This window comes from Procambarus clarkii, chromosome 22, assembly GCF_040958095.1.
Source record: "Procambarus clarkii isolate CNS0578487 chromosome 22, FALCON_Pclarkii_2.0, whole genome shotgun sequence".
In the NCBI taxonomy this organism is placed as follows: domain Eukaryota; kingdom Metazoa; phylum Arthropoda; class Malacostraca; order Decapoda; family Cambaridae; genus Procambarus; species Procambarus clarkii.
The window spans coordinates 7,195,602-7,220,601 of NC_091171.1; the positions used below are offsets into that span (position 1 = coordinate 7,195,602).

Below are 25,000 nucleotides of genomic sequence, written 5' to 3' on the forward strand. Positions count from 1 at the left end.
GACGGCAGCTTTACAGTCATGTGCTCCACACCCACCCAACTGGACGGCAGCTTTACAGTCATGTGCTCCACACCCACCCAACTGGACGGCAGCTTTACAGTCATGTGCTCCACACCCACCCAACTGGACGGCAGCTTTACAGTCATGTGCTCCACACCCACCCAACTGGACGGCAGCTTTACAGTCATGTGCTCCACACCCACCCAACTGGGCGGCAGCTTTACAGTCATGTGCTCCACACCCACCCAACTGGACGGCAGCTTTACAGTCATGTGCTCCACACCCACCCAACTGGACGGCAGCTTTACAGTCATGTGCTCCACACCCACCCAACTGGGCGGCAGCTTTACAGTCATGTGCTCCACACCCACCCAACTGGGCGGCAGCTTTACAGTCATGTGCTCCACACCCACCCAACTGGACGGCAGCTTTACAGTCATGTGCTCCACACCCACCCAACTGGACGGCAGCTTTACAGTCATGTGCTCCACACCCACCCAACTGGACGGCAGCTTTACAGTCATGTGCTCCACACCCACCCAACTGGACGGCAGCTTTACAGTCATGTGCTCCACACCCACCCAACTGGACGGCAGCTTTACAGTCATGTGCTCCACACCCACCCAACTGGACGGCAGCTTTACAGTCATGTGCTCCACACCCACCCAACTGGACGGCAGCTTTACAGTCATGTGCTCCACACCCACCCAACTGGACGGCAGCTTTACAGTCATGTGCTCCACACCCACCCAACTGGGCGGCAGCTTTACAGTCATGTGCTCCACACCCACCCAACTGGGCGGCAGCTTTACAGTCATGTGCTCCACACCCACCCAACTGGGCGGCAGCTTTACAGTCATGTGCTCCACACCCACCCAACTGGGCGGCAGCTTTACAGTCATGTGCTGCACACCCACCCAACTGGGCGGCAGCTTTACAGTCATGTGCTCCACACCCACCCAACTGGGCGGTAGCTTTACAGTCATGTGCTCCACACCCACCCAACTGGGCGGCAGCTATACAGTCATGTGCTGCACACCCACCCAACTGGGCGGCAGCTTTACAGTCATGTGCTGCACACCCACCCAACTGGGCGGCAGCTTTACAGTCATGTGCTGCACACCCACCCAACTGGGCGGCAGCTTTACAGTCATGTGCTCCACACCCACCCAACTGGGCGGCAGCTTTACAGTCATGTGCTCCACACCCACCCAACTGGGCGGCAGCTTTACAGTCATGTGCTCCACACCCACCCAACTGGGCGGCAGCTTTACAGTCATGTGCTCCACACCCACCCAACTGGGCGGCAGCTTTACAGTCATGTGATCCACACCCACCCAACTGGGCGGCAGCTTTACAGTCATGTGCTCCACACCCACCCAACTGGGCGGCAGCTTTACAGTCATGTGCTCCACACCCACCCAACTGGGCGGCAGCTTTACAGTCATGTGCTCCACACCCACCCAACTGGGCGGCAGCTTTACAGTCATGTGCTCCACACCCACCCAACTGGGCGGCAGCTTTACAGTCATGTGCTCCACACCCACCCAACTGGGCGGCAGCTTTACAGTCATGTGCTCCACACCCACCCAACTGGGCGGCAGCTTTACAGTCATGTGCTCCACACCCACCCAACTGGGCGGCAGCTTTACAGTCATGTGCTCCACACCCACCCAACTGGGCGGCAGCTTTACAGTCATGTGATCCACACCCACCCAACTGGGCGGCAGCTTTACAGTCATGTGCTCCACACCCACCCAACTGGGCGGCAGCTTTACAGTCATGTGCTCCACACCCACCCAACTGGGCGGCAGCTTTACAGTCATGTGCTCCACACCCACCCAACTGGGCGGCAGCTTTACAGTCATGTGCTCCACACCCACCCAACTGGGCGGCAGCTTTACAGTCATGTGCTCCACACCCACCCAACTGGGCGGCAGCTTTACAGTCATGTGCTCCACACCCACCCAACTGGGCGGCAGCTTTACAGTCATGTGCTCCACACCCACCCAACTGGGCGGCAGCTTTACAGTCATGTGCTCCACACCCACCCAACTGGGCGGCAGCTTTACAGTCATGTGCTCCACACCCACCCAACTGGGCGGCAGCTTTACAGTCATGTGCTCCACACCCACCCAACTGGGCGGCAGCTTTACAGTCATGTGCTCCACACCCACCCAACTGGGCGGCAGCTTTACAGTCATGTGCTCCACACCCACCCAACTGGGCGGCAGCTTTACAGTCATGTGCTCCACACCCACCCAACTGGGCGGCAGCTTTACAGTCATGTGCTCCACACCCACCCAACTGGGCGGCAGCTTTACAGTCATGTGCTCCACACCCACCCAACTGGGCGGCAGCTTTACAGTCATGTGCTCCACACCCACCCAACTGGGCGGCAGCTTTACAGTCATGTGCTCCACACCCACCCAACTGGGCGGCAGCTTTACAGTCATGTGCTCCACACCCACCCAACTGGGCGGCAGCTTTACAGTCATGTGCTCCACACCCACCCAACTGGGCGGCAGCTTTACAGTCATGTGCTCCACACCCACCCAACTGGGCGGCAGCTTTACAGTCATGTGCAGACTGCACCTACAGTAAGCAAACTTTGGGATACTTGGCTAAGATTCTTAGCAGTACATTATTATGAATGAAGTACTTACTACCTGTCCCTCCCATCCCATTCCTTCCCTGCCCCTATCCCATACCTCCCGTCTACCTGTCCCCCCCCCTATTCCTCCTCTACAATGCTTCCACTACAAAAAAAATAGTTGGCTGGAAGTTTAAAGAACATTTTTTCCCCCTTCCAGAAGTGAGTGTTTGAGTGTGTTGATTGTTTGTGTGTAAGTGTTTTGTGTGTTGGGGGAGGAGGGGAGGGGGGGGGAGGAGGGGAGGGGGGGAGGGGGGGAGAAGGGGAGGGGGGGAGAAGGGGAGGGGGGGAGAAGGGGAGGGGGGGAGGAGGGGAGGGGTGGGAGGAGGGGTTAAGTGTGGAAGGGAAGGATAGTCGGTAGATGGAAAGGGGATGAAAAGGGAGAAGTTGATGGAGGAATGACAGAAAACAAATAAAGGAAATGAATTACAAGCACAATATCTACCTAATTACCTTCGCAAACAAACACACACACACAGAGAAGTTAGTAAATGGAATGCATTAGGCAGTGATGTGGTGGAGGCTGACTCCATACACAGTTTCAAGTGTAGATATGATAGAGCCCAATAGGCTCAGGAACCTGTACACCTGTTGATTGACAGTTGAGAGGCGGGACCAAAGAGCCAGAGCTCAACCCCCGCAAACACAACTAGGTGAGTACACATAAACAAATACACAAACAAACACAGAAGACTCGCATGCCGGCCTCCAGCCAACCCAGAGAACGAAGGTAATACCAACTTTTTTAATTTGAGAAAGTTTTAACAAACACGTTACACAGCCCTTCTATGCTCCCTTCTCTCTCTCTCTCTCTGTGTGCTCCCTTCTCTCTATCTCTCTCTCTCTCTCTCTCTCTCTCTCTCTCTCTCTCTCTCTCTCTCTCTCTCTCTCTCTCTCTGTGCTCCCTTCTCTCTCTCTCTCTCTCTCTCTCTCTCTCTCTCTCTCTCTCTCTCTCTCTCTCTCTCTCTCTCTGTGCTCCCTTCTCTCTCTATGCTCCCTGTGTATGCTCCAAGCCTTCTGTATAGCGTCTGTGTCCCGCCCGAGGTCTCTGTGTTCCATAGCACATTCTGCAATGTCTCTTCCTAGCTGAAGGATCTTCTGCCCTCGCCCTCTGTGCAACACACTTTGTATGTCCTGTCTTTATCCCGCTCTTCCTCTCCCTCTCCTCACTACTGTGTCACTCCCCCTACACGCTCCACCTCCCAGCATGCTCCTCCTCCTCTTCCTCCAGTCTTGGGGTTCAATGCTCCCACGGCAAGAATTTCCATCGTATTTACTCTCTAAATCAGGGGTTCCTAACCTGTGGTCAGTGGATCTCTCTCTCTGGGGGTTCTCTCCCCCCTTGTCGTGCATGCCCACCCTCCCCTCCCCTTGTCAATCTGTGCACCTGTCACACGCCGTCTGTCTGTCTGTCTGTCTGTCTGTGTGAATATCTTACTGTCTCTGCCCCTCCGGGGGGGGGGGACCTTCCTCCCCCCCCCCCCCACCACCCCTTTCCTCAGGCGGAAGGGTCCTTTACCTGGGGGAACATGGGTAAATCAGGCAGGAGAACGTCACGGGGGTACACACTTCCCCCCCTGGGGTTCCCCAGAGTGGTGTCGGGTGTGTGGCTGCAGCCCTTGTTCGAGGCATACAAAATATCAACAAACGGTTCATGTATTACACCTGGGGTGATTAGAGATGAGTAAATTGTACACCCTTGAATACATGGGGAGGGGGGGGGGGAACATACGCGACCCCCTGTGTACCAGCACGTGGTGGAAGCGTTTGTGCTACATTTTGAGATGTGCATAGTGACGTCACGCACCAGGTGAACACCATACCTGGACCATACCTGCAGAGGGTTTCGAGTGTTCTACTTACCAGAGACCGACCCAGTTTGGTAAGAATTTATCGATGATGTAGTGGAGTCATTCCTCAGTTGTTGGGCCAACCTCGCTACCCTGCGAGTAGACCTACCCCCACAACTACCCTAGGGCCAGGGTACCCCCAAGCAGGTACCCTAGGGCCAGGGTAACCCCTCAAGCAGGTACCCTAGGGCCAGGGTACCCCCCAAGCAGGTACCCTAGGGCCAGGGTACCCCCAAGCAGGTACCCTAGGGCCAGGGTACCCCCAAGCAGGTACCCTAGGGCCAAGGTACCCCCAAGCAGGTACCCTAGGGCCAGGGTACCCCCAAGCAGGTACCCTAGGGCCAGGGTACCCCCAAGCAGGTACCCTAGGGCCAGGGTACCCCCAAGCAAGTACCCTAGGGCCAGGGTACCCCCAAGCAGGTACCCTAGGGCCAAGGTACCCCCAAGCAGGTACCCTAGGGCCAAGGTACCCCCAAGCAGGTACCCTAGGGCCTGGGTACCCCCAAGCAGGTACCCTAGGGCCAGGGTACCCCCAAGCAGGTACCCTAGGGCCAGGGTACCCCCAAGCAGGTACCCTAGGGCCAGGGTACCCCCAAGCAGGTACCCTAGGGCCAGGGTACCCCCAAGCAGGTACCCTAGGGCCAGGGTACCCCCAAGCAGGTACCCTAGGGCCAGGGTACCCCCAAGCAGGTACCCTAGGGCCAGGGTACCCCCAAGCAGGTACCCTAGGGCCAGGGTACCCCCAAGCAGGTACCCTAGGGCCAGGGTACCCCCAAGCAGGTACCCTAGGGCCAGGGTACCCCCAAGCAGGTACCCTAGGGCCAGGGTACCCCCAAGCAGGTACCCCAGGGCCCAGGGTACCCCCCAAGCGGGTACCCCAGGGCCCAGGGTACCCCCCCAAGCAGGTACCCCAGGGCCCAGGGTACCCCCCAAGCAGGTACCCCAGGGCCCAGGGTACCCCCCCAAGCAGGCATCCTCGGGCCCAGGGTACCCCCCCAAGCAGGCATCCCCGGGCCCAGGGTACCCCCAAGCAGGCACCCCCGGGCCCTAAAGACAGCTGGAGTTTTAAGTCTTAAGCCTCAGGCCGGGTGGGGGGGTAGAAGAACTCCCGGAACCCTCTACAGGTAAACTCCAGGTAAGCCACGTCGCAAACATCAAACTCAACTACAGCAATTAATACCATAGAGAGTATTCAAATACCAAAGGAAGTGATATAACGCGTAACTGTCGAATGATTCCAAACAGCCTCGTTCCTCCTGTGCCAGGTAAGTCCACTACGGGCTCACCATAGCCCGTGCTACTTGCAACTGCTTGTTCCTGGTAGCTGAATCTTAAACAACAACAACAGAATGATTCAAGACTAGTTACGATGCTTAACATCTGTAAGTTATCCAAATTAATTACTCCAGTAATTAGGTCAAGTACTGCAATACGGCCATTACGTGAGCTAAGCCTAGCTTGTTCTTGCAAGAACACCCATCTTGAGGTTATCTTGAGGTGATTTCGGGGATTTAGTGTCCCCGCGGCCCGGTCCTCGACCAGGCCTCCACCCCCAGGAAGCAGCCCGTGACAGCTGACTAACACCTCGGTACCTATTTACTGCTAGGTAACAGGGGCATAGAGTGAAAGAAACTCTGCCCATTGTTTCTCGCCGGCGCCTGGGATCGAACCCGGGACCACAGGATCACAAGACCAGCGTGCTGTCCGCTCGGCCGACCGGCTCCCTAAACCATCTCCCGACCATCACTCCTTCTGAGAACTTATTCATGATGCTTCAACTTAATGAACACTCCAGTACACAGGAAATTAAACAGTGTAAATTGTAGTACAGTAATTATCAGTGAATTCCTTTCTCTGTAATAAGTGACTACCTTTAACGACCAGAAGAGTGCTAGTCACACTCAACTATTGCAACATAGCCGCTTAAAATGACCGTTCGGTGCCTACATGTCTCCATTTCGAACACTTCGGTGTACGGCCGAGTGTTCTGAAGTGACTGCAACATTTATGCAAAGTTCAACATCTCGCCAAATACGTCGCGTTTCTTACGGAATCAAACATCTCAGATAAACATACAATGTACAGTATGTTGGAGCCGGTCGGCCGAGCGGACAGCACACTGGACTTGTGATCCTGTGGTCCTTGGTTCGATCCCAGGCGCCGGCGAGAAACAATGGGCAGAGTTTCTTTCACCCTATGCCCCTGTTACCTAGCAGTAAAATAGGTACCTGGGTGTTAGTCAGCTGTCACGGGCTGCTTCCTGGGGGTGGAGGCCTGGTCGAGGACCGGGCCGCAGGGACACTAAAAGCCCCGAAATCATCTCAAGATAACCTCAAGATGTGTACAAAAAAATTGAAGTATTGTAAAATTTATGTTTCTACAGGTCAGGTGGGTTGCTTGGGTTCGTGGGCTTGTGGGATTCTCAAGGTTTTCCAAACATTGAAAATGTTGGAGGTGAATGAACAAATTCACAAGGGCCGTGATGAGGATTCGAACCTGCGTCCGGGTGCATCCCAGACGCTGCCTTAATCGATGCTCCCAGACGCAGGGTCGAATCCTCGTCACGGCCCTTGTGGATTTGTTCATTTGATGCATCACGTTATTGTGATTTTTGTGAGTAGGTGGAGGTGAATGTCTGAGGGAAGAATGTTCCGTTGTCAATACGGAAAGTTTAGCATCGTCAGCTTTATAACGAAAACAAATGATTTTGTATCTCTCTGTAGGCGAGCCAGTGCCACGAGGTACAAAATCTATCTTAAAATAATGGACATTAATACATATATAATTATTGACTGACGTCAACAAACAATGAAGGACCCATTGAAAGACCCGATTTACATCCGATTGGAGGGTTTCCTTATCCTCTATATTGTCTACTTGCATGAAGTGGCGCGATCTTCACTGTTTTAAGTCTGTCAGGGATGACGCCAGTATCTAGGTTCCGTCTCATCAAAGATGTTTAGGGCCTGTGATAGTGGTGTTTTGCACTTCTTGATGAGTATAGACCTCCACGAGTCTGGGCCTGGTGCAGCGTGCATGGACATGCTGTCTACTTCACAGACCAGTGGGGTTAGGGTGACATCTGATATGTAGTTCAATATTGGTGTCACATTCATGAAGAATTCATTTGGATCATCGACCTTCAACGTGGTCAGGGGTTCACTGAAGACAATCATACTGAAGCCTCAGTATTTCACTCATGTCTTTATTGTCATCTGTGAAAGTTCCATCACTCTTGCGCAAGGGCCCAATGCTGAATGCAGTTTTTGTTCTTGTTTTTGGATACGAGAAATGTATTTCGGGTTCCTCTCTATTTCACTTGTGGCCTTTTGCTGCCTTTGCCTCTCTTGAAGTTTATATGATTCTCTCAGCTTGAGCTTGATCATTTCAACTCCCCTACACAGCCTTCCCCGTCGTTGTTGGGATAGAGTGCAGCGTTTGTTTGGAGCGATAACAACTATGGGCTACAACCGCTAGTTACATTGTGATGGGATCCAGGGATCCCATCACAATCCAGGGTCCCGTCTTGAGTACTGCTCAGTACTCACTTCCCCCTTCTGAGAAGGAGAGATTGCTGAAATAGAGGGAATACAGAGAACATATACGGCACGCATAGACGAGATAAAACACTTAAATTATTGGGATCGTCTCAAAGCTCTCCAAATGTACTCACTAGAAAGGAGACGAGAGAGATACCAAATAATATACACATGGAAAATACTGGAGGGTCAGGTCCCTAATCTACACAGTAAAATAACAACGTACTGGAGTGAACGATATGGAAGAAAATGCAGAATAGAACCAGTGAAGAGCAGAGGTGCCATAGGCACAATCAGAGAACACTGTATAAACATCAGAGGTCCGCGGTTGTTCAACGTCCTCCCAGCGACTATAAGAAATATTGCCGGAACAACCGTGGACATCTTCAAGAGAAAACTGGATAGTTTTAGGAGTGCCGGACCAACCGGGCTGTGGTGGGTATGTGGGCCTGCGGGCCGCTCCAAGCAACAGCCTGGTGGACCAAACTCTCACAAGTCAAGCCTGGCCTCGGGCCGGGCTTGGGGAGTAGAACAACTCCCAGAACCCCAACAACCAGGTAGTATCAAGGGGGGGGGGCGGGGGCTACAACCCGTAGTTACTAACGAGGAGGAGGGGGGGCTACAACCCTTAACAACCGGGGCGAGGGGGAAGGAGGAGGGGGGGGTATTAGTGTTGTGTCGGGAACCTGGAGAAGCAACAATCAATAGAGAAGAGGGGAGAGGGATGTGTAGGGGGGGGGGGTGAGGGATGTGTAGGGGGGGGTGAGGGATGTGTAGGGGGGGGGTGGTGAGGGATGTGTAGGGGGGGGGGTGGTGAGGGATGTGTAGGGGGGGGGGGGTGAGGGATGTGTAGGAGGGGGGGGTGAGAGAAAATATAATGAGGAAACTGTTAGGGCGAGAGAGAGAGTACGAGGAAGACATCAACTAGAACGGGAGAAAGTGTGGATGAGTGTGAAAGACTGACTCGGGGGGGGGGGGAGTGTGAGTAGCAGGGGGGGGGGAATATTGGGCGGGGCAGTTTATTAGGTAAGGGTGACGGGGGAGGGTAAGTGGGGGAAGGTGAGGGATGGGGGCTAGTGTGAAGGGGGTGGAGGGTGATTAAGACAACTACTGTAACCCCAATAACATGGCCATCACCAGGACCAACAAAGCCGCTACTAGCCAACAAGGCCAAGGCAGCAATTGACTTCATAAATAACTCCAAAAAATAAAGGAAAACAAACACAAATAAACAAAAGTTCCAGATAACAAACATTGCAAAAAGAAACCCGGACCCCATTATCCTTGACAACCGCCCGATCCAACATGCGGAGGTGGGCAGAATACTGGGACTCACGATCAATAGAACAGGGATACAAATTCATGTAAGGGACCGACTAAACAAAGCCAAAGCAGCCTTAGGAAAACTGAGGAGATTCCGAAGCCTCAGTACAAACATTCAGATCCACCTATATAAGGCTCTAGTTCGGCCGCATCTAGAGTATCCCCCAGTTGTTGTTGTTAAAGATTCGCTACCTAGAACAAAAAGTTCCAAGTAACACGGGCTATGGTGAGCCCGTAGTATCCCCCAGTACCACTACACACCTTGAAGAAAATAGCCCAAGACGCAGCGAAGGAACGTGAATGCAACCCAAGACGCAGCGAAGGAACGCAGATGCAACCCAAGACGCAGCGAAGGAACGCAGCTGCAACCCAAGACGCAGCGAAGGAACGTGAATGCAACCCAAGACGCAGCGAAGGAACACAGATGCAACCCAAGACGCAGCGAAGGAACGCGGATGCAACCCAAGACGCAGCGAAGGAACGCGGACGCAACACAAGACACAGCGAAGGAACGCGGACGCAACCCAAGACGCAGCGAAGGAATGCGGATGCAACCCAAGACGCAGCGAAGGAACGCGGATGCAACCCAAGACGCAGCGAAGGAACGCGGATGCAACCCAAGACGCAGCGAAGGAACGCGGACGCAACACAAAACACAACGAAGGAAAGCGGACGCAACACAAGACGCAGCGAAGGAACGCGGACGCAACCCAAGATGCAGCGAAGGAACGCGGATGCAACCCAAGACACAGCGAAGGAACGCGGATGCAACACAAAACACAACGAAGGAACGCGGACGCAACACAAGACGCAGCGAAGGAACGCGGACGCAACCCAAGACGCAGCGAAGGAACGCGGATGCAACCCAAGACGCAGCGAAGGAACGCGGATGCAACCCAAGACGCAGCGAAGGAACGCAGATGCAACACAAGACGCAGCGAAGGAACGCGGACGCAACACAAAACACAACGAAGGAACGCGGACGCAACACAAGACGCAGCGAAGGAACGCGGACGCAACCCAAGACGCAGCGAAGGAACGCAGATGCAACCCAAGACGCAGCGAAGGAACGCGGATGCAACCCAAGACGCAGCGAAGGAACGCGGATGCAACCCAAGACGCAGCGAAGGAACGCGGATGCAACCCAAGACGCAGCGAAGGAACGCAGATGCAACCCAAGACGCAGCGAAGGAACGCGGATGCAACCCAAGACGCAGCGAAGGAACGCGGATGCAACCCAAGACGCAGCGAAGGAACGCGGATGCAACCCAAGACGCAGCGAAGGAACGCGGATGCAACCCAAGACGCAGCGAAGGAACGCGGACGCAGCACAAGATGCAGCGAAGGAACGCGGACGCAGCACAAGACGCAGCGAAGGAACGCGGACGCAACCCAAGACGCAGCGAAGGAACACAGATGCAACCCAAGACGCAGCGAAGGAACGCGGATGCAACCCAAGACGCAGCGAAGGAACGCGGATGCAACCCAAGACGCAGCGAAGGAACGCGGACGCAACCCAAGACGCAGCGAAGGAACGCGGATGCAACCCAAGACGCAGCGAAGGAACGCGGACGCAACACAAAACACAACGAAGGAACGCGGACGCAACACAAGACGCAGCGAAGGAACGCGGACGCAACCCAAGACGCAGCGAAGGAACGCGGATGCAACCCAAGATGCAGCGAAGGAACGCGGACGCAACACAAGACACAACGAAGGAACGCGGATAAATCCCCCAAAAAATCCGCGGAATTAAAATCCATTGGTCATAAAACTTTAATCGAATTTTCGGGCCTAGCGCCTCTGTAGTAATTAACTTTTATCTGCTATTAATGGAAGACATTACATTTATGGAAAGTTTCGTGTTGATCCCATCCTCAGTGCTCAGTTAATTAAGCACTAATTGGAGAGGGAAGCAAGTTTTGATTTCCTAATTGTGTGATGGAGTGTGGGGGGGGGTTAGGGGGGGGGTTAGGGGGGGGGGTTAGGGGGGGGGGGTGTAATTACATATGGGTCACCTTTCTGTATTTTTATTGGTTAAGATTCAGCCATTTTTTAGTTGCAGTTTTCAACCTAAAGTTGACTGATGTACAGGTCTCCAAGCCTATTGGGCTGTCATATCTATATTTAAAGCTGAGTCCGCCTTCACCACCACACTTCTTCCCGCATTTCTCCTCCCTCACCATTCCCTCACGTCCTCCCTCTCTCCCTCTCACCTCTCCCTCAACCACCAGATTATTTACATCTTTCTGGCTCATTTGACCACTCACTTTCCACCTGTGGTCGATTGTCAATCACCCATATAAACATATATATATTCTTATCTTGACAATACATTTTGCTAAGAATTTTTCAGGTTGTACTCATGTCCTACCTGATTCTTTTCCGCTGGCGATAATCTTTCCTCGTAACGCAAGTCTCTCGACATCACAACATTTCTTGCAGGTTGTGTTTAAAGAGATCAGGACTCCACCGATTTGCAGCATATTCAAGGATTCGTCTGACGTATGTGGAATACTCGGCCCTGTACGGCCTCTCGTTAGATTCCCACAAGCAGTTAATGTGTTGGGCCAATTCTGCGCGTGTAGTTGATGGTATTTGTTGACTGAGAGTCGTTGATGTAAGCTATCAACCCACATGTCTTGATCACAGTCCAGCAGAATTATCTCCAGATGATTTCTGGGCTTAGCGTCCCCGCGGCCCGGTCTTCGACCACGCCTCTTGTTTGTTACACCCCCCCAGGAAGCAGCCCGTAGCAGCTGTCTAACTCCCAGGTACCTATTTACTGCTAGGTAACAGGTGCATCAGGGTGAAAGAAACTCTGCCCATTTGTTTCCGCCTTCACCGGGGATCGAACCCGGAACCTCAGGACTAATTTTCGAGCACCCAGTGTCCTGACCTTACACTTGCTGGGAACGAGCTCTAGTAGCCACCTACAGGACTATTCTGTCCTGTAATTGTTCCAACGTCGGTAAACATTGAGAGGATCAACTCCTGCTAATCAAGTAGGGTGTGATTGACTGCAAGCAGCGGCGTCTAATAGCCTGGTTAACCAGAACACCAACAACGAGGTCTGGTCGGAGACGGGGCCACCGGGGACATGGATCCCTGGAACCCTCTTAAGGTAACCTCAAGATGATGTGACCCCCCTTATGGGGCCTCGTTGGTGACCTCTCCCCCCCCCCGCACTGTGAACTGTGTGTGGGACAACTGTGTGTGTGGGACAACTGTGTGACAACTGTGTGACAACTGTGTGTGTGGGACAACTGTGTGTGTGGGACAACTGTGTGACAACTGTGTGTGTGGGACAACTGTGTGTGTGGGACAACTGTGTGTGGGGACAACTGTGTGTGTGGGACAACAGTGTGTGTGGGACAACTGTGTGTGTGGGACAACTGGGTGTGTGACAACTGTGTGTGTGGGACAACTGTGCGTGTGGGACAACTGTGTGTGTGGGACAACTGTGTGTGTGGGACAACTGTGTGTGTGTGGGACAACTGTGTGTGTGGGACAACTGTGTGTGTGGGACAACTGTGTGTGTGTGGGACAACTGTGATTTGGACAACTGTGTGTGTGGGACAACTGTGTGTGTGACAACTGTGTGTGTGTGACAACTGTGTGAGTGTGGGACAACTGTGTGTGGGACAACTGTGTGTGTGGGACAACTGTGTGAGTGTGGGACAACTGTGTGTGTGACAACTGTGTGTGTGACAACTGTGTGTGTGACAACTGTGTGTGTGACAACTGTGTGTGTGGGACAACTGTGTGTGTGGGACAACTGTGTGTGGGACAACTGTGTGTGTGGGACAACTGTGTGTGTGTGGGGCAACTGTGTGTGTGTGGGACAACTGTGTGTGTGTGGGACAACTGTGTGTGTTGGACAACTGTGTGTGTGGGGACAACTGTATGGGGACAACTGTGTGTGTGGGACAACTGTGTGTGTGGGACAACTGTGTGTGTGGGACAACTGTGAGTGTGGGACAACTGTGTGTGGGACAACTGTGTGTGGGACAACTGTGTGGGACAACTGTGTGTGGGACAACTGTGTGTGGGACAACTGTGTGGGGACAACTGTGTGTGGGACAACTGTGTGTGGGACAACTGTGTGGGGACAACTGTGTGTGTGGGGACAACTGTGTGTGGGACAACTGTGTGTGTGGGACAACTGTGTGTGTGGGACAACTGTGTGTGGGACAACTGTGTGTGTGGGACAACTGTGTGGGACAACTGTGTGGGACAACTGTGTGTGGGACAACTGTGTGGGACAACTGTGTGTGTGGGACAACTGTGTGTGTGGGACAACTGTGTGGGACAACTGTGTGGGACAACTGTGTGTGTGGGACAACTGTGTATGGGACAACTGTGTGTGTGGGACAACTGTGTGTGTGGGACAACTGTGTGGGACAACTGTGTGTGTGGGACAACTGTGTGTGGGACAACTGTGTGTGGGACAACTGTGTGGGGACAACTGTGTGTGGGACAACTGTGTGGGGACAACTGTGTGTGGGACAACTGTGTGTGGGACAACTGTGTGGGGACAACTGTGTGTGGGACAACTGTGTGTGGGACAACTGTGTGTGTGGGGACAACTGTGTGTGGGACAACTGTGTGTGTGGGACAACTGTGTGTGTGGGACAACTGTGTGGGACAACTGTGGGACAACTGTGTGAGACAACTGTGTGGGACAACTGTGTGTGTGGGACAACTGTGTGTGGGACAACTGTGTGTGAGACAACTGTGTGGGACAACTGCGTGTGTGGGACAACTGTGTGTGGGACAACTGTGTGTGTGGGACAACTGTGTGGGGACAATTGTGTGTGGGACAACTGTGTGTGGGACAACTGTGTGTGTGACAACTGTGTGTGTGGGACAACTGTATGTGGGACAACTGTGTGTGTGGGACAACTGTGTGTGTGTGGGGCAACTGTGTGTGTGTGGGGCAACTGTGTGTGTGTGGGACAACTGTGTGTGTGTGGGACAACTGTGTGTGTTGGACAACTGTGTGTGTTGGACAACTGTGTGTGTGGGACAACTGTATGGGGACAACTGTGTGTGTGGGACAACTGTGTGTGTGGGACAACTGTGTGTGTGGGACAACTGTGAGTGTGGGACAACTGTGTGTGGGACAACTGTGTGTGGGACAACTGTGTGGGACAACTGTGTGTGGGACAACTGTGTGTGGGGACAACTGTGTGTGGGACAACTGTGTGGGGACAATTGTGTGTGGGACAACTGTGTGGGGGACAACTGTGTGGGGACAATTGTGTGTGGGACAACTGTGTGTGGGACAACTGTGTGGGACAACTGTGTGTGGGCCAACTGTGTGTGGGACAACTGTGTGTGGGACAACTGTGTGTGGACAACTGTGTGTGTGGGACAACTGTGTGTGGGACAACTGTGTGGGACAACTGTGTGTGGGCCAACTGTGTGAGTGGGACAACTGTGTGGGACAACTGTGTGTGGGACAACTGTGTATGACAACTGTGTGTGTGGGACAACTGTGTGTGGGACAACTGTGTGTGGGACAACTGTGTGTGGGACAACTGTGTGGGACAACTGTGTGTGGGACAACTGTGTGTGGGACAACTGTGTGTGTGGGACAACTGTGTGTGTGGGACAACTGTGTGTGTGGGACAACTGTGTGTGGGACAACTGTGTGTGTGGGCCAACTGTGTGTGGGACCTGGTTGATACCTGGTTGATGGGGGTTCTGGGAGTTCTTCTACTCCCCAAGCCCGGCCCGAGGCCAGGCTTGACTTGTGAGAGTTTGGTCCACCAGGCTGTTGCTTGGAGCGGCCCGCAGGCCCACATACCCACCACAGCCCGGCTGATCCGGAACTTCTCTTAGAAAATCGTCCAGTTTTCTCTTGAAGATGTCCACGGTTGTTCCGGCACAACTGTGTGTTGTCCCGGGACAACTGTGTGTGTGGGACAACTGTGTGTGTGGGCCAACTGTGTGTGTGGGACAACTGTGTGTGGGCCAACTGTGTGTGTGGGACAACTGTGTGTGGGCCAACTGTGTGTGGGCCAACTGTGTGTGTGGGACAACTGTGTGTGGGGGACAACTGTGTGTGGGACAACTGTGTGGGACAACTGTGTGTGGGACAACTGTGTGTGGGACAACTGTGTGGGACAACTGTGTGTGTGGGACAACTGTGTGTGGGACAACTGTGTGTGTGTGGGACAACTGTGTCGGACAACTGTGTGTGTGGGACAACTGTGTGTGGGACAACTGTGTGTGTGGGACAACTGTGTGTGTGGGCCAACTGTGTGTGGGACAACTGTGTGTGTGGGACAACTGTGTGTGTGGGCCAACTGTGTGTGTGGGACAACTGTGTGTGGGCCAACTGTGTGTGTGGGACAACTGTGTGTTGGGGGGGACAACTGTGTGTGGGACAACTGTGTGTGGGACAACTGTGTGTGGGACAACTGTGTGTGTGGGACAACTGTGTGTGTGGGACAACTGTGTGTGTGGGACAACTGTGTGTGTGGGACAACTGTGTGTGTGGGACAACTGTGTGTGGGGCAACTGTGTGGGACAACTGTGTGTGGGACAACTGTGTGTGGGACAAGTGTGTGTGGGACAACTGTGTGTGGGCCAACTGTGTGTGTGGGACAACTGTGTGGGGGGGACAACTGTGTGTGGGACAACTGTGTGGGACAACTGTGTGTGGGACAACTGTGTGTGGGACAACTGTGTGTGGGACAACTGTGTGTGTGGGACAACTGTGTGTGGGACAACTGTGTGTGTGGGACAACTGTGTGTGGGACAACTGTGTGTGTGGGACAACTGTGTGTGGGACAACTGTCCCACACACGCTCATATACTGAAAGTCTGGGTTGCCCAACTGTTGGGTAACAGGTTGAAAGTTTGTGTTGTGAATGTTTGGCCTCGCGAAACTACTCTCCTGACCTGAGGAGAAGACGCAGAATAAGAGTGCTCCATCCTCTACAGATAAGGCCAGCGCTTTATCCCCTCCGATTTAATTCTTTATGTAGGTAAACGCTAATTTATACGGCGTCACTGACATCCTTACGACATCAATCCCCATGATTTATGTGCGTTTTTGAATGGAAATCCGGATTCCTTCCCCATTCCCTTCATAGTATTCTCTCCCTGTATGCTGGAACCCATTGGTAGTGTTGAACCCATTCTCTAGGCCCCAGCGTGGAGCTCGAACCTTGTCAAGCACATGACGAAGCTGGAGAAAGTTCAGAGGTATGCCACTAGACTAGTCCCAGAACTAAGAGGTATGAGCTATGAGGAAAGACTGCGTGAATTGCACGTCTCGTCGTTGGAAGACAGAAGAGTTCAGGGAGACATGATCCCCACATACAAAATTCTTAGGGGAATTGACAGGGTAGATAAGGATAAACTGTTTAACACGTGTGGTATGCGCGCAAGGGGACACAGGTGGAGACTAAGTACTCAAATGAGCCACAGGGACGTTAGAAGGAACTTTTTCAGTGTCAGAGTAGTTAACAGATGGAATGCATTAGGCAGTGATGTGGTGGAGGCTGACTCCATACACAGTTTCAAGTGTAGATATGATAGAGCCCAGTAGGCTCAGGAACCTGTACACCAGTTGATTAACAGTTGAGAGGCGGGATCAAAGAGCCAGAGCTCAACCCCCGCCCAAGCATAAATAGGTGAGTACACTACGACTTCATTCACGTATATCAATTACGACGTTAATGTACTGTAATGTTAATATGTTCCAGTAAGTTAATATATGTTAACACGATAAGACAATGGGATATAATATTAACACAATCATTATAACACATTAACACAATGTGATACACTGTTCACACCAAGTTAACATATACCCGCCCGCCACCACAATGTTCTCATTATATATATATATATATATATATATATATATATATATATATATATATATATATATATATATATATATATATATATATATATATATATATAACGTATGTTAAAAAATAATTGTAAAGAAAAGAGGAGGAAATAGTTAAGGTAAAGAAGAGGCTCCTACTGTTGGACCACCACCACCACCACCCCTCCTTAACCAGTCTCTACCACTACTACCACAACTGGAGGGGTGATGGTACACTGGGGAGGGGTGATGGTACACTGGGGAGGGGTGATGGTACACTGGGAGGGGTGATGGTACACTGGAAGGGGTGATGGTACACTGGGGTGGGTGATGGTACACTGGGAGGGGTGATGGTACACTGGGAGGGGTGATGGTACACTGGGAGGGGTGATGGTACACTGGGGTGGGGTGATGGTACACTGGGGAGGGGTGATGGTACACTGGGGAGGGGTGACGGTACACTGGGGAGGGGTGATGGTACACTGGGAGGGGTGATGGTACACTGGGGAGGGGTGATGGTACACTGGGGAGGGGTGATGGTACACTGGGGAGGGGTGATGGTACACTGGGGAGGGGTGATGGTACACTGGGGAGGGGTGATGGTACACTGGGGAGGGGAGGGGTGATGGTATACTGGGGAGGGGTGATGGTACACTGGGGAGGGGTGATGGTACACTGGGGAGGGGTGATGGTACACTGGGGAGGGGTGATGGTACACTGGGGAGGGGTGATGGTACACTGGGGAGGGGTGATGGTACACTGGGGAGGGGTGATGGTACACTGGGGAGGGGTGATGGTACACTGGGGAGGGGTGATGGTACACTGGGGAGGGGTGATGGTACACTGGGGAGGGGAGGGGTGATGGTACACTGGGGAAGGGAGGGGTGATGGTACACTGGGGAGGGGTGATGGTACACTGGGAAGGGGAGGGGTGATGGTATACTGGGGAGGGGTGATGGTACACTGGGGAGGGGTGATGGTACACTGGGGAGGGGTGATGGTACACTGGGGAGGGGAGGGGTGATGGTACACTGGGGAGGGGTGATGGTACACTGGGGAGGGGAGGGGTGATGGTACACTGGGGAGGGGTGATGGTACACTGGGGAGGGGTGATGGTATACTGGGGAGGGGTGATGGTACACTGGGGAGGGGAGGGGTGATGGTACACTGGGGAGGGGTGATGGTACACTGGGGAGGGGTGATGGTACACTGGGGAGGGGTGATGGTATACTGGGGAGGGGTGATGGTATACTGGGGAGGGGAGGGGTGATGGTACACTGGGGAGGGGTGATGGTATACTGGGGAGGGGTGATGGTACACTGGGGAGGGATGATGGTACACTGGGGAGGGGAGGGGTGATGGTACACTGGGGAGGGGTGATGGTACACTGGGAAGGGGAGGGGTGATGGTACACTGGGGAGGGGTGATGGTATACTGGGGAGGGGTGATGGTACACTGGGGAGGGGTGATGGTACACTGGGGAGGGGTGATGGTACACTGGGGAGGGGAGGGGTGATGGTACACTGGGGAGGGGTGATGGTACACTGGGGAGGGGAGGGGTGATGGTACACTGGGGAGGGGTGATGGTACACTGGGGAGGGGTGATGGTACACTGGGGAGGGGTGATGGTACACTGGGGAGGGGTGATGGTATACTGGGGAGGGGTGATGGTACACTGGGGAGGGATGATGGTACACTGGGGAGGGGAGGGGTGATGGTACACTGGGGAGGGGTGATGGTACACTGGGGAGGGGTGATGGTACACTGGGGAGGGGTGATGGTACACTGGGGAGGGGTGATGGTATACTGGGGAGGGGTGATGGTACACTGGGGAGGGGTGATTGTACACTGGGGAGGGGTGATGGTACACTGGGGAGGGGAGGGGTGATGGTACACTGGGGAGGGGTGATGGTACACTGGGGAGGGGTGGGGTGATGGTACACTGGGGAGGGGTGATGGTACACTGGGGAGGGGGTGGGGTGATGGTACACTGGGGAGGGGTGATGGTACACTGGGGAGGGGTGATGGTACACTGGGGAGGGGTGATGGTACACTGGGGAGGGGTGATGGTACACTGGGGAGGGGTAATGGTACACTGGGGAGGGGTGGGGTGATGGTACACTGTGGAGGGGTGATGGTACACTAGGGAGAGGAGGGGTGATGGTACACTGGGAAGGTGAGGGGTGATGGTACACTAGGGAGGGGAGGGGTGATGGTACACTGGGGAGGGGAGGGGCGATGGTACACTGGGGAGGAGAGGGGTGATGGTACACTGGGGATGGATGATGGTACACTGGGGAGGGGTGATGGTACACTGGGGAGGGGTGGTGGTACACTGGGGAGGGGTGATGGTACAGTGGGGAGGGGAGGGGTGATGGTACACTGGGGAGGGGAGGGGTGATGGTACACTGGGGAGGGGTGATGGTACACTGGGGAGGGGAGGGGTGATGGTACACTGGGGAGGGGTGATGGTACACTGGGGAGGGGAGGGGTGATGGTACACTGGGAAGGGGAGGGGTGATGGTACACTGGGGAGGGGTGGGGTGATGGTACACTGGGGAGGGGTGATGGTACACTGGGGAGGGGAGGGGTGATGGTACACTGGGGAGGGGTGATGGTACACTGGGGAGGGGAGGGGAGGGTTGATGGTACACTGGGGAGGGGTGATGGTACACTGGGGAGGGGTGATGGTACACTGGGGAGGGGTGATGGTACACTGGGGAGGGGTGATGGTACACTGGGGAGGGGTGATGGTACACTGGAGAGGGGTGATGGTACACTGGAGAGGGGAGGGGTGATGGTACACTGGGGAGGGGAGGAGTGATGGTCCACTGGGGAGGGGAGGGGTGATGGTACACTGGGAGGGGTGATGGTACACTGAGGAGGGGAGGGGTGATGGTACACTGGGGAGGGGAGGGGTGATGGTGCACTGGGGAGGGGTGATGGTGCACTGGGGAGGGGTGATGGTACACTGGGGAGGGGTGATGGTACACTGGGGAGGGGAGGGGTGATGGTACACTGGGGAGGGGAGGGGTGATGGGACACTGGGGAGGGGTGATGGTACACTGGGGAGGGGAGGGGTGATGGGACACTGGGGAGGGGAGGGGTGATGGTACACTGGGGAGGGGTGATGGTTCACTGGGGAGGGGTGATGGTACACTGGGGAGGGGTGATGGTACACTGGGGAGGGGTGATGGTACATTGGGTAGGGGTGATGGTGCACTGGGGACGGGTGATGGTACACTGGGGAGGGGTGATGGTACACTGGGGAGGGGTGATGGTACATTGGGTAGGGGTGATGGTGCACTGGGGAGGGGTGATGGTACACTGGGAAGGGGTGATGGTACACTGGGGAGGGGTGATGGTACACTGGGGAGGGGTGATGGTACATTGGGTAGGGGTGATGGTGCACTGTGGAGGGGTGATGGTACACTTGGGGAGGGGAGGGGTGATGGTGCACTGGGGAGGGGTGATGGTGCACTGGGGATGGGTGATGGTACACTGGGGAGGGGAGGGGTGATGGTACACTGGGGAGGGGTGATGGTACACTGGGGAAGGGAAGGGTGATGGTACACTGGGGAGGGGAGGGGTGATGGTACACTGGGGGGGTGATGGTACACTGGGGAGAGGAGGGGTGATGGTACACTGGGGAGGGGAAGGGTGATGGTACACTGGGGAGGGGTGATGGTACACAGGGGAGGGGAGGGGTGATGGTACACTGGGGAGGGGTGATGGTACACTGGGGAGGGGAGGGGTGATGGTACACTGGGGAGGGGAGGGGTGATGGTACACTGGGGAGGGGAGGGGTGATGGTACACTGGGGAGGGGAGGGGTGATGGTACACTGGGGAGGGGAGGGGTGATGGTACACTGGGGAGGGGAGGGGTGATGGTACACTGGGGAGGGGAGGGGTGATGGTACACTGGGGAGGGGTGATGGTACACAGGGGAGGGGTGATGGTACACTGGGGAGGGGAAGGGTGATGGTACACTGGGGAGGGGTGATGGTACACAGGGGAGGGGTGATGGTACACAGGGGAGGGGTGATGGTACACTGGGGAGGGGTGATGGTACACTGGGGAGGGGTGATGGTACACTGGGGAGGGGTGATGGTACACTGGGGAGGGGTGATGGTACACTGGGGAGGGGTGATGGTACACTGGGGAGGGGTGATGGTACACTGGGGAGGGGAGGGGTGATGGTACACTGGGGAGGGGAGGGGTGATGGTACACTGGGGAGGGGAGGGGTGATGGTACACTGGGGAAGGGAAGGGTGATGGTACACTGGGGAGGGGAGGGGTGATGGTACACTGGGGAGGGGAAGGGTGATGGTACACTGGGGAGGGGTGATGGTACACAGGGGAGGGGAGGGGTGATGGTATACAGGGGAGGGGAAGGGTGATGGTACACTGGGGAGGGGAGGGGTGATGGTACACCTGGGAGGGGAAGGGATGAGTAACAGGTGTGTGAGGAAGAGGGCGCACCTGGTCAGCCATGTAGCCTGGATGAGTCGAGTCCGGCACACTCATCGAAAGATCGAAGCTGTCCCCTGCCTGCAATAACAACCAAACCCAACTGATAAGAACTTAACAAATCCTAAACCAACATGAACAAAATAATAAATTAACAAACAAGCTCTCAACCACAGGTCAAAATAATATTTAATTATTAGCAAATTAGCTGGAGTTGCATAGTTAAAAATAATCCTAAGTGTTTTTGAGGAATCAAATCTTAATTCGTAATTAGCACTTAAGAGTAAGTAAGAGTCGTAATTAGCACTTAAGCAAAGCAAGATTCAGATAAGCAAGATTTTGTGTCGATCTTAGAAATGCGATACTTAAAATAAGAATTATTAATAATACATTTAAAGCTGATGAAATAATCTGTAAATCCATGCGTATGGCAGTAATTTACACAATCTGTAAATCCATGCGTATGGCAGTAATTTACACAATCTGTAAATCCATGCGTATGGCAGTAATTTACACAATCTGTAAATCCATGCGTATGGCAGTAATTTACACAATCTGTAAATCCATGCGTATGGCAGTAATTTACACAATCTGTAAATCCATGCGTATGGCAGTAATTTACACAATCTGTAAATCCATGCGTATGGCAGTAATTTACACAATCTGTAAATCCATGCGTATGGCAGTAATTTACACAATCTGTAAATCCATGCGTATGGCAGTAATTTACACAATCTGTAAATCCATGCGTATGGCAGTAATTTACACAATCTGTAAATCCATGCGTATGGCAGTAATTTACACAATCTGTAAATCCACGCGTATGGCAGTAATTTACACAATCTGTAAATCCACGCGTATGGCAGTAATTTACACAATCTTTAAATCCACGCGTATGGCATTAGTTTACACAATCTGTAAATCCACGCGTATGGCAGTAATTTACACAATCTGTAAATCCACGCGTATGGCAGTAATTTACACAATCTTTAAATCCACGCGTATGGCAGTAGTTTACACAATCTGTAAATCCACGCGTATGGCAGTAATTTACACAATCTGTAAATCCACGCGTGTAGCTCTAAGGTAAAAGGTGTAAATTATACAAAGCAAACGTTGAAGTGCACACTCAAAAAATGATATTGCTTTTGGCCGCGGCCAAGATGCTAAATGGGGTCTTGGCTTCCTCTCCTGGCCACGCTAGTGTCACCTGCTGATCTTGACTTCCTTCTTGACTTCTTGTAAATACAATTCCTTTAATTATTCCTTTGTGAAACACTGTATTTTGAGATAATTCTACCGCCCACCAGATGCCTAATTGTGAAATATATTTTTAATGAAAATATTATTAACCTTACCTTACCTTGCGATGATTTCGGGGCACAACGTCCCCGCGGCCCGGTCCCCGACCAGGCCTCCTCACAAGACCTGGTCGGAGAAGGGGGTAGGGGGGGGGGGTGCATTCGACCTTAGTCAAATCTAGAATCTACAAGTTCATTGGACCTATCTTGATCCCTTGACGAGTACCTATCTGATCTACCAGGCTGTGATTCATACGTCATGCCGCGTCCGACAGCCTGGTTGACCAGTCCAGCAACCAGGAGGCCTGGTCGAGGACCGGGCCGCGGGGACGCTAAAACCCCGAAATCATCTCAAGATTTGGTGGTTTGTGATTTCCTTAAATGCCTCTGTTGAGTTTTGCCGTTTTCTGTAACTATTTTCTGTTTATGGAGTGTATTACGGAGAACACTTACCACACACAACACACACTGGTAACACCCGCCTCGGGGGTGCTGGAGGAGGTGTTGAAGGTGTAGACACGCCCAGGTGTAGGCTAGTAACTTCCAGTACAGAGATGCGTGTGATGGTGATTCAGGTGGAGCACGGCCAACGTGTGTCACTATTCCCTCACCCAGGGGACCCCTTGACTGCCTCTCACCAGATTTGACCTTCTCTATCCTACCCCAATTATCGCCTTCCCCCCCATCCCTCCCCCTCTACACCTCTCATCCTCTTCCCTATCCCCTCTTAATCCTCCCAACAAATCACTACTATCTTGAGTCTCTTCACTAACTACTCACATGGAGTAATTTCGCTGCACGGGTAGTTGACGACAAGAACATAATGCAGCGCCAAGATCAACTATGAATTCCTGTGTTGGTCTTCCGACTCTCCAGCACCCAGCAGAATGTAAACAAAGCCAGGGTCGGTAGCCAATGAGATCCGCAGGCTTAGCTCACGTGACTTGCCGGACAAATCAGCTGAGACTTCACAGGGTAGCGGATTCCGGATTCACAAGAACAGCTTCGTCTTAGTGATTTTTCTAGTTATTGTGAACGCTTGAGAACACGTGACTGACTCGAAGAACAATGGTGAACATGGTGATCGTGTTCTAGGGAACTAAATTCAAGTCATGGCCCCCAAAAATGGTGACGTTACAATATTTAAACCATATAACGAAACGGTCTAAACGAAGCCAAATATTCTCTACCCGTTAACGAGAACGAACACTTCCTAGCAAGAAATAAACACAACCCAGATGACCCCTTGACCCTGGTTGACCTGAGGCGCCGACCCAACCTGACCTTCCACCAGTGCATTAGGGACAGAAAAAGGGTCATTAAGAACCGCCCGAGAACTTTAATCAGATCAAATTGGGGTCTTGGCGTGGGTTAATTTTGAGAGCCACCACGACAACAACACACTCCAGAATGTGAGTCTTGGACACCCGCCATGACACACTTTCTTCTTGTGAGAAATAATTACAAGAAGTGATCTTGTAATTAATGAAATTACTCACACTGAGTAATTTCATTACCGCTGTAATATAGAATTTTTGTCCTTCTGAATATAGGACACATACTCCCCTCACGAGATAACAGTACAGGACACGTTATCTCACGAGATAACATAGTACAGAATCACTTTACAAGTGATTCTTTTCGAGATTTTTCTCGAACAGTGCTTTGCTCACTTCCTGTGTTCGAAACGTTCCCCACTAAGCGCTTGCCATGGTCAAAACGCACCCCACTAAGAGCAAGCCATGGTTAAAACAACGCGTCGTCGGAATCAAAACGCCAAATACTGACCTGATCTACAAATGTCAATATATGACTTATAGATTGTGGTGGAGACGAGCAGTCTAAATCCCCCACCAACTGTAAATATACACAACCAAAATACATAACATTACCTTGGCTTAGGCCTTAATATACACACAAAATATTAGTAAATATTTAAGAAACTACTTTAGGGAACAAGAACTACCTCTCCCTCCCTCCCCCCTCCCCCCCCCTCTCTCTCTCTCTCGTAC

The 25,000-nt window shown here is 53.0% G+C and overlaps 2 protein-coding genes across 3 annotated transcripts in view; both read right to left on the reverse strand.

Moving 5' to 3' along the window:
* The window catches only part of LOC123757220 (TOX high mobility group box family member 3), a 116,658-nt gene extending 92,770 nt beyond the window's left edge, over positions 1 to 23,888 (reverse strand). The window contains exons 1-2 of one of the 2 annotated variants that reach the window (XM_069329382.1): positions 23,769 to 23,888; positions 21,700 to 21,768 (exon numbers count right to left, since the gene is read on the reverse strand). In XM_069329382.1, coding sequence (XP_069185483.1) covers positions 21,700 to 21,768; positions 23,769 to 23,810 — 111 coding nt within the window. In that variant the 5' untranslated portion in view covers positions 23,811 to 23,888. The remainder of the gene's footprint in view (positions 1 to 21,699; positions 21,769 to 23,768) is intronic. The other variant, XM_069329383.1, reaches the window with a different exon arrangement.
* Positions 23,889 to 24,479: 591 nt separating this feature from the next.
* LOC138367640 (uncharacterized) overlaps positions 24,480 to 25,000 on the reverse strand; it is a 3,892-nt gene continuing 3,371 nt past the window's right edge. The window contains exon 2 of the mRNA XM_069329368.1: positions 24,480 to 24,507. Coding sequence (XP_069185469.1) covers positions 24,480 to 24,507 — 28 coding nt within the window. The remainder of the gene's footprint in view (positions 24,508 to 25,000) is intronic.